At 36.4% G+C, this 11,026-nt stretch overlaps 1 protein-coding gene across 1 annotated transcript in view; it reads left to right on the top strand.

Annotated features, from left to right (window-relative positions):
* The first annotated feature begins 243 nt into the window (after nt 1–243).
* Nucleotides 244–11,026, top strand: part of LOC110636373 (vesicle-fusing ATPase) — a 28,121-nt gene continuing 17,338 nt past the window's right edge. Inside the window, 4 exon segments of the mRNA XM_058130281.1 lie at nt 244–698; nt 1,140–1,235; nt 1,324–1,405; nt 1,522–1,572. Of these exon segments, the coding sequence (XP_057986264.1) occupies nt 523–698; nt 1,140–1,235; nt 1,324–1,405; nt 1,522–1,572 (405 nt within the window). The 5' untranslated portion in view covers nt 244–522.

Raw genomic sequence — 11,026 nt, 5'->3', positions numbered from 1 at the left:
TTTTTTTTTGAACAGAGTACTTTCACTTTATTTTAAATAAAGTAACTACAAAGTACATCTGAAATATTGTAAGAGTTTGTATAACTATCAATCATATTTTAAGGGCGAGTATAGGCCTTTGTATAAAAAAAAAAAAAGTGTAGGTCTTTGTTTAAAAAAAAAAATAAGTAAACGGCAATGTAATTGATTAGCAATCCAAAGAACGACGTGTCGCGTGGAGGGTAGTCGATCTCTAAACCCACAGTTCGTCCTTTGGAATTCAACCAGTTATTGAATCCTCCCACGATTCCGAAGTCCAACCCGGAAACTTGAGGCCATGGGCGTAAATGAAAATCACAGCCCCTTGTGAATTGTGATTCGATCCGATTCTTACCTGTTTCTCCGCCCTGGATCCAATTACTTAACTACTTCGATTTCATTGCCTTCAAATCGAAGCAAACCCCTTGATTCTTTTGCTATTTTCTGTGCAAAAAGAACTCAAAACAGATCTTCACAGGGAATAAAGGAAAATACAGAAGAAAAATGGCGGGACGGTTTGGTTCTGCACCCTCGACGATGATCGTGACCAACACTCCGGCGTCGGATCTCGCTCTCACCAACCTCGCCTATTGCTCAGCGTCCGATCTACACAACTTCGCCGTCCCTGGAACCAAGTTCTTCATGGCGTTAATCGGCGATTCCTTTGTTTTATCTCTTTCATATCCTTTCATCTGCATTCTCATTTCCTCTTTAATCCATTTCTTTGAAATCATTCTCTTAAATTCCAGCACTATATTAGCATTTTCCTTTTGGAAATCGACTTATTATTTTGAGATTTTTTTTTTGTCCAACATTGATTACTGGTAATCGGCAAATTATGTTCGCATTAGTGTGATTGAAATCAACAGTGACGATTTCTAATTTGTGAAATTCAGAAGATATGTAATGGGAGAGAGAATTGGCTTAATCGTGATTGAAAAAGATTGATAAAGAGTTGCTTTAATTGCTGCTAGTGCTATTAGGTTTATATTTTCTCTTGCGTTTGGGAAAACTTTGTTTAAATTCAATATTGAAGGACAGCATGTAATTTCTTTTAGCAACATTTTAATCAATGCCTTAAAGTTGCCATTGGATTTTTTGTGGCCTTAACTAAGAATTACTCCTCACGAAAACATTCGTCCAAGTAATATTGCCCTGAATGCTATTCAACGTCGGCATGCAAGAGTTTCTACTGGAGACTCCATTTCTGTGAGCAGGTTAAACTGATTATACCTTATGCTCTGCTTATCGTTCACCCTTTATTGGTTTCTAATTATTTAACTTTTCTTCTGGTAATTCTTTTAGGTTTATCCCTCCTGAAAATTTCAACCTTGCATTGCTGACACTTGAGTTAGAATTTGTGAAGAAGGGCACTAAGAATGAACAGGTATGCAGATCGGCCACTTCTTTTGGTGTTTAGGGAATGATGATTTTGTTCTTTGCATTGCTTCCATTATGGAAGGTTTCAGGATTGAAAGCTTTTTATGTTATGTTGTTCTGTAGGTGGATGCTGTTTTACTGGCTAACCAACTCAGAAAGAGATTTATTAACCAGGTAAAGTTATTATATGTCCAAAATGTATTGCTTATGCTTGTGAATCTTACTTGTTTGTTTGCTGGCTGATTTTTTTACTTCAATTTCTTTTTTCTTAAAACTATCAATTTCTTTTATCCTAAAGATGTTAAAATTTACACTGGAACCATTTGGATTACTTAATGGGAACTTTGAAAAGATGCTTATGCCTATTAGAAATTCATTCTATGTCACATTGGAATTTGCAAAACTGAGATGAAAATGCTCATAGGTTAACTTGAACTGAATTTGAAGCAAATTGTGAGAAGTTAGAGCTTGTACTTATTGTGCACCAAGAGTGCTTGATCATGAAGTGAGGATTGATGATTGCAGTAACAACAATTAGCTTTTGATATTTGTAGTAGATGATTTGCAGATGAGATGGAACTGTGTGGTTCCATAAATAGAAGACAATGGCTTATGATTTAAGTAGTACATGGCCCTAGATAGATTTGAATAGCAGAATTGTTTCATGTGGCTGATGCCAGGTATAATTAGAGCTTTTTTATGTCTATAATAAAATAACTTTAATGTAGGTCCTCACATGTCTGGATTGCCTATTGGTTGTGAAAAAACAGAGAAGAAGAAGAAGAAATTTGTGGAATAGTTTTCCTTCATTATTTTCTCAAGCTATTACATGTATATATACGCTTACAGGATCCTATATAGGAAGATATACATAATCAAGGAATCCTTTGATTATAGGGATTGAGTCAATCCCTTAATTTACAATTATATACAATCCTATTTTTACACTACCCCTCAAGCTAGAGCGTACATATTGACACAGTGTGAAACTCAAATAGAAACACATTCTATGCACAAGAGTGAAAGAGAGAGAAACTTCTCTATAGTATTTTTATTGATAACCATCTGTTCCCAAAATACATAAAATTTGAGTTATTTATAAATATTAATCTTCTAAACCTAATAGGAACATGAAACTACTACATAAGAAATTTAGATAAACTAAAATACAATTGGAAATCCTAAATAAAATAGGAAGAAATTTAAATCCTAGATAAGTAAGGAAAATATTAATAAGTCCTAAATAGAGTAGGAGACTTTCTAATTAATTTTAATCTAATTTCTACAGCTGCTGGAAGTTTTCACAAGATATCCTAAGGAATTAGGACTGCTGGAGATGAAAATTAACTAAAAAAATGTTGTTGTCTTTTGTCTAGAGAATCTCACAGCTGGGTGTGGGAGTGAGATTTGCTGTCTCAAAAATTAACTTTGCTCAAACTTGCTAAAAATTACTATTTTCCCCATTTTCACACTAGCATGCTTCCATTGTTGCTCGACTTCTTCACTCAAAAATTTCCCGCATCATACTCCCTCACTTGAAAAACAAACTTGTTCTCGAGTTGAAATAACTTGCAATGATCCAAAAGCATAGCCAAAACAACTCCAGCACCATTCTCCCCTACTTGAAATCAATCCTCGAAGTGGAAGCGAATGAGAATCTTATTGGAGATGTACACTATATAGCTTCCTTTATTGAGGTAGTCAGTGGAGAATTGAACGAGATTGAATTTATTAATTTCACCGCTGCCTTTGTCTTCTCAAAAACACTCGGACAAATAAAATCAATAGAAACAATAGGACATAAAGGGTTCATTAATTTTTCTTGTGGAATCACCATGGTTTGAGGTGGTACAACCAAAGCTCCAATTGTAACCTTAAGTTGCTTTCCTCCAAATTCTTCGTGAATATTTGATGACTCTTCCTCAACCTTTTGCAAGAACATCAACTTCCTTCCTATGGATTCTTCAGATTCAATATCATCATCGTCATCCTCACCTTCTTTGGATTTACAACAAATTTCCCTTTGTTTTTCAATAAAATTCACAGTTTTCTTCCTTGGACATTCGTTTGACCTATGCCCCTCTTCATTGCATTTATAACATTTAATAGGAGTTAGTTTATTGTAGGGATTTGTACCTTTTGTGGGATGGAAACTTGAGGCCTTGTCAACTCTACCTATTGGATTTTCGTTGCTTGTCTTCTTCCCCTTGGCAAAATTAGGAGCACTATGGGAAACTTCCTCTTCCTCTTTCCCAACTACAGCCCGTTCATTGTCCTCATCATACCTTGGATATGAATCATGGTGCACCCTTTCATACTTCATCATCTCTGCCTTTAATGCCTTATTCTTTGCCTCAGACAAAGTTCCTAGTACTTGGACACCAATTCGATCCTTGATTGTGGGTCTCAATCCTTCCAAATACCTGGAAACTTGTTGACCTTTGGATTCATGGAGATTATTCATTTCGGCTAATCTCATGAACTCAGCAGTATACTCATAGACTATTCGGTTTCCTTGTTGACACTGTTGGTACTTTTGGAAGAGAATTTGCTTATAATCTGGTGGTAAGAATTTTTATTGCAATAGGCACTTTAACCTATACCATTTATAAACTGGACCCTTACCTTCTCTCTTCCTCGTAGCTTGCAACCTCTCCCATCAAGCGGAAGCACCACCTTTGAGCCGGCATGCGACTAATTTAACTCGTCTTTCTGGTGGCGTCTCCATGTAGTCAAAGAACCTCTCCACATCCACTATCCAATCCAAGAATTCCTCAATATTCAAATTCCCATTAAAGTTGGGAATATCAACTTTCAACTGGAATGCTTTGCTTCCCCTCTTGTCATATCCACACCTCTCCTCCCATAATCACCTTGTTGCCAATGGCTAGGATAATAATGGGGATCATATACGTCCTCTTCTGAGTCTTCATCATAGACATATTGCCCACGAGCAGGAATTGGTCGGTAAATAGGATCACCACAAGTTGCACCATCTCTTGGCCTTCTATTTCCCACCTGATCCCTGTTTGCATTGATTTCTAAAGCACCAACACGGCTCACAATTTCTTCAAGACGTCTTTCTATACGCCCCAATCTGTGGTCCACTGGTTGCTTTAAGTGTTGTTCCAAACGATGCTCCAATCGTTGCAACGTGTTGTCCCTTTCATGAGCTTTAGCTCCTCGATCATCCTTGCAAGAGCCATGGTCATCATCACCTCCATCAAGGTTAGCCATCTTGATTGGGGTGATTTTTACGGCTCTGATACCACCTAATGCAGCGTGAAACTCAAATAGAAACACACTTCATGCATAAGAGTGAAAAATAGAGAAAATTCTCTATAGCATTTTTATTGATAACCATCTATTCCCAAAATACATAAAATCTGAGGTATTTATAGATATTAATCTCCTAAACCTAATAGAAATATGAAACTACTAAATAGGAATTTTAGATAAACTAAAATGCAATAAGAAATCCTAAATAAAATAGGAAAGAAATCTAAATCTTAGATAAGATAAGAAAACATTAACCAGTCCTAAATAGAGTAGGAAACTTCCTAATTAATTTCAATCTAATCTCTACATCTGCTAGAAGTCTTCACAAGACGCCCTAAGTGAATTAGGACTGCTAGATATGAAAATAAACTAAAAAAAATGTTATTGCCTTTTGTTCAGAGAATCTCATAGCTGGGTGTGGGAATCTCACACCTACTATCCCGAAAATCAACTTTGCCCGAACTTGCTAAAAATTGTTATTTTCCCTCATTTTCACACTAGCATGCTTCTATTGTTGCTTGACTTCTTCACTCAAAAATGTCTTGCATCACATATTGTATGCTACCTTGTTATAAATATACCCAATCCTAGTCCCTCGGAGAAATTTAGTGAGAATGTCTATTAACTGGTCATTCAAACTGACAAAACTACTTGCAATACATTCAAATTCGATCTTTTGTCTAATAAAGTGACAATATATCTCTATGTGTTTCGTCTTCTCACGAAAACACAGGATTAAACAACATATAGTGCAGCGTGATTGTCACAAATAAGCTTCATCTGCTTATCACCTCCACATTTTAGCTCCTTAAGAAGCAGTTTTAACTTTGTAAGTTTACACGTAATGAAAGCTGTAGCCTGATACTCTGCTTCTACACACAATTTGGCTACCACTTATTGTTTCTTAGTTTTTTAGGATATTAGATTCCCTCCAATTAGAATGCAATACCCTAACGTAGGTCGTTTGCCTGAAGGAGATCCTGCCCAATCTGCGTTAGAATACCTTATAATTTGTGTATGTCCCTTGTTTTCATGCAATAGACCTTGTCCTAGAGCTCCTTTGATATACTTGAGAATCCGAATTAGTGCATTATGCATTCCAGTGACTATCACAAGGAGCTTGTAGGAACTAGCTGACCACATTTACTGCAAAAGAGATATCTGGTCTTGTGATCATGAGATAATTTAACTTACCAACAAGTCTTCGATACTGATTAAGGTCTTTTAGAGGCTCCCCCTATCTAGGAATAAGCTTAACAATTGGGTCCATGGGAGTATCAACAAGTTTGCAATAAAGTGTGCCAATTTCTTTCAATATGTTCAATGCATATATCCTTTGTGAAATGACATCATTACTAGATTGAGCCACCTCAAATATTTTAATTTTCCCTAATCTTTGGTTTGAAAATGACTAGTTAGATGTTGTTTGAGTTGGACAATGCCTACATGATCATTGTCTGTTATGATAATATCATCAACATAAGCTATTAAATTAACATGCTTGCCATGAAGAGAATGTCGGTAGAACACTAAATGGTTTGCTTCACTTTTTTGCATCCTAAATTGTTGAACAACAGTACTAAATCAACCAAACCATGCTATCCAGGATTGTTTTAGACCATGAAGAGACCAGCATAGTCGACATACTAATCCAGGCTCTCCTTGAGAGACAAATCCTAGTGTTTGCTCCATATCTTCAGCAAGCTTTTCATGTAATCTGACATTTTTATTTTCCAACCGATGAAGAGGCCAATGAAACATTGGCTGGCATAGAGATAAAAAGGCGCAGAGAAACAATCTTTACTACAGAAGAAAATATCACCATAATCAAGGCCAAATATCTGAGTATAGCCGTTGGCAACTATACGAGTTTTGAGACGATCAATTGTCCCATTTGATCTTACCTTAATTGTAATACCCAATGACATCCAATTGTAGTTTTGCCATGTGGTAAGGGAGCTATCTCTTAAGTATCATTATCATAAAGAGTAGCCATTTCCTCAACCATAGCCTGCTGCCAACTGGGGTGAGGCATTTTTGCCACTATCATAGGCATTTGGACAGTGGATAACTTGGTAACAAAAGCATGATATGAAGGTGACAAATGGTGATAACTCAATTCAACTCAACTAAGCCTTTATCCCAAAAATTTGGGGTCGCCTCTATGGATTCTCTTTCTCTACTCTCAACGATTTTGTGTTAAATCGTCGAAAATGTGTAATGCTTCTAGGTCATGTTGTACTACTCTCCCCCAAGTCAGTTTAGGTCTACCCTTCTCTTCTTTCTATCCTCTAACCTAATGTGCTCTACTTGTCTGACTGGAGCTTCCTTATGCCTACGATTCACATGACCAAACCACCTCAATCTCCCTTCTCTCAACTTATCCTCAATTGGCTCCATTCCTACTTTTTCTCTAATACTCTTATTTTAGACTTTATCTAGTCTAGTATGGCTACTCATTTACCTTAACATTCTCATCTCGCAACTCTTCTCTTAGACACATCGACTCCTTGATTGCTCAACACTTACTACTATATAACATGGCGGTCGTATGGTTGTATGCGGTAAAATTTTCATTTCAACTTATTGGGAATCTTGCGATAACATAAAACTCCGTGGCTTTAATACTATGATTAACATCCTCCTCACATCCCCATTTACTTGAAGGATTGGTAGAGATATTTAAAGTGATTATTCAGGCGTACCACTCCATCCAAACTAACTCTTTTCCTATCACCAGTTCGCCTTCACTGAACTTGCAATACATGTATTCTGTTTTTGTTCTACTTAACTTAAAGCCTTTTGACTCTATAGTACTTCTCCAAAGCTCTAGCTTTCTATTGACTCATTTTCGCGTCTCATCAATCAGAACTATATCATCCGCAAACATCATGCATCAAGGAATATTCTTTTGTATATGTTTCGTTAATTCATCTAAAACTAATGTAAAAAGGTAAGGGCTTACAGCTGAACCTTGGTGTAATCCAAGCGAGATAAGAAAATCTCTTGTCACCTCCCACTTTGCGATCAATAGTAGTTGCTCATTCATATATATATTACAACACTTGTATGTATCTAATAGATACCCTCTTTTGTTCTAACATTCTCCATAAGACATCTCTTGGAACACTATCATAAGCCTTCTCCAAATCGATAAAAACCTTGTGTAGATCTTTCTTCACATCTCTATATTTCTCCATCAAGCTTCTAATGAGAAAGATTGCTTTTATAGTTGAACAATCGGGCATTAAGCCAAATTGATTGGGAGAGATAGAAGTGTCATGACGTAGTCGATGTTCCACAACTCTCTCTCACAATTTCATAGTATGGCTCATGAGTTTAATTCCCCCATAGTTTGAGCAACTTTGTATTTCTGCTTTATTTTTAAAAGTAGGTACTAAAATACTCCTCCTACATTCATCAGTCATTTTCTTTGAGTTTAGAATCTTATTAAATAATTTAGTTAACCATGCCACTCCCATATCTCCCAAACACTTCCACACTTCAATTGGTATTCCATTAGGTCCATAGGCTTTACCCACTTTCATTCTTTTAAGTTCTTCCTTTACTTCTAAAAATCTAATCCTTCTAGTATAATTCACATTCTTTTCTATTGCTCTATAATCTATATTCATACTATTACCACTTTGACTATTGTTAAAGAGATCATTAAAATAATTTCTCCATCTTTCTTTAATGTCTTCATCTTTCACCAACACTTTTCCTTCTTTATCCTGAATGCACCTAACTTGATTGAGATCTTGACATTTCTTTTCTCTTCTCCTTGCTAATCCATAAATATCTTTCTTCCCTTCTTTAGTTCCAAGTTTCTCATATAACTTTTCAATTGCTTGACTAACTGTCTTTTTTGCCTCTTTCTTTGCTATCTTGTACTGTTCATATGCCTCATTATTATCACACTTAGGTAATTTCTTATACCATTCCCTCTTTCTCTTCACTACCTTTTGTACTTCCTCATTCCACCACCGTCTCTCTTTTGAGGGTGGTCCATGTCCTCTAGACTCCCTAAGTATTTTTCTAGCTACTTCTCTAATCTTTGATGCCATCTGTATCCACATACCATTGGCCTCCACATCCAGCTTCCATGCTTCGGACTTGAAAAGCTCATTTTTGAACTTCACTTGCTTTACTCCTTTGAACTCCCACCACTTTGTTCGAGCTACACTATTTCTTCTGATCTTACTTGAGTTGTTCTTAAACTTGACATCAAAGAGCACTAACCGATGTTGACTTGTTAAAGCCTCTTTCGGAATGACTTTGCAATCCTTGCATAGAGCTCTATTTGTCTTCCTGGTTACGAGGAAGTCAATTTGGCTTCTATGTTGCCCACGTTTTAAAGTCACTAAATGTGACTCTTTTTATAAAGTAGGTATTTGCTAGTACTAGGTCGTATGCCATAGCAAAATTTGGGATGCTTTTTTCCTTACTCATTTAATTGCTAAACCCAAAACCTCCATGAACATTCTCATAACCTTGCTTATCATTTCCTACATGTCCATTCAAATCTCCACCGATGAAAATATTCTCTTCATTCGGTGCTTTGTATTAGATCATTCATATCTTTCCAAAACTTTTGTTTACTCTCACTATCTAGTCCTATTTGTGGGGCATAAACACTAACTACATTTATTGTTTTTCCTTCTAGTACTAGTTTTACTATTATAATTCTATCTCCTACTCTTTTCACAGTTATTACAGCATCTTTCAATGTCCTATCTATAATTATGCGTACTCCATTTTTGTTCCTCTCCTTTCCGGTAAATCACAGTTTGTACCATGAATTACCCACTTCCTTGCTTTTCTTTCTTACCCATTTAGTCTCCTGAATGCAAGTAATATTCACCCTTCTCCTTTCCAAGGTATCCACAAGCTCTATTAATTTCCTGTAAGTGATCCAACATTCCAAGTACCAACCCTGATTCTCCTCCTATCCTGTTCCTTCCTAATTGATATCCTTCTATGATATCTTCTATTGTTTTTTATGCTTATCTTGTATTATGTTCCACTATCTGTTCTACTATCTGTCCTATGGACTAACTTCTTTACCCACACACGTTTATGATGTGAGAACCCTTGCTCATTTAACACTACACCTGGGCGCTGTCATGGTGCGTCGCTTTCGGTGAATGCCCTACACCTTTGCATATTTTTTATTACACCCAGGCTCCGATATGGCGCGTTGTAAGTAGAGGACGCTCCAACATTTATATCATTTGAATTCATATCATGAGGTGTGACGGAATTTTTACGCTGGTTGTCACCTACCGTAACCCTCCTTCTTTATCTGGGCTTAGGACCGGCTAAGCACAAACTATTTAGGTTGAGTTAAGGTGACAAATAGTGATAATTTAAGAAATTATAAATAGGATGTGGAATGGATTGTGAGAGGATTGAATATTTTTTTGAAGGGCAATGAAAGGGAAGCATCATTTGTTAAGGAATCAATCGGTGCAAGAGATGATGTTGAAGTAGGCGACGAGTCACTGGGAACAGTTTGTGGACCGTATCATGAGAAGAAACATCAATTGGGTTAGCAGGCGGAGGATTTGTTTGAGGTCATCTTGAGTAAACCTGAAGTGAGGAGGAATCTTTGGGTCAGGAAGAGTAGGAATAGGTAGATTTGTGGAGATGGAAGTTTGATTAACTGTATTTGGTGAAAAATATGAAGAAGTCTCAAAAAAGGTTACGTATGCTGAAACAAAATATCTATTGATTGTTGGATCATGACATTTGTAGCCTTTTTGAAGACGCGAATGCCCTAGGAAAACACATTTCGTGATTGAATTTTGTCTTTTTCAGGGGTAAGATTGTGCACAAAACTAGTACACCCAAATACTCACAGTGGAAGAGGAAATGAGTTTTGATCTGGATAAAGAACAGAATGAGGAATCTGATGCTGCAAAGCAGAAGAAGTCAAATAGTAGGCCATAAGGACAGCATCTTCCCAAAAATGAAAAGGTACATGATGATGAATAAGCAAAGTATGGGCTGTTTCAATTAGATGTCGATTCTTACAACTCAGCTACTTTATTTTGTTGAGGAGTATAGGTGCAAGAACACTGACGAATGATGCCTTGAGAAGACAAACTTTGAAAAGGAAGAGAAAAATATTCTCATGCATTGTCACCACGTAACATTTTGATAGAAACTCCAAATTGAGTACGTATCTCAACAAAAAATTTTTGAAACATAGAAAATAATTTTGAAGAATAACCAAGTGCAACAAGAATAGTCATCAGTAAAAGTGACAAAATAATGAAAGTCCAAATTCGAACTCATTGGACTTGGACCCCATATATACGAATGAACAATGTCAAACATGGATGCG

The sequence above is a fragment of the Hevea brasiliensis genome, chromosome 11 (assembly GCF_030052815.1).
Source record: "Hevea brasiliensis isolate MT/VB/25A 57/8 chromosome 11, ASM3005281v1, whole genome shotgun sequence".
In the NCBI taxonomy this organism is placed as follows: Eukaryota; Viridiplantae; Streptophyta; class Magnoliopsida; order Malpighiales; family Euphorbiaceae; genus Hevea; species Hevea brasiliensis.
The sequence above is the reverse complement of the archived record's forward strand: the minus strand, read 5'-3'. Positions and strand labels throughout refer to the sequence as shown.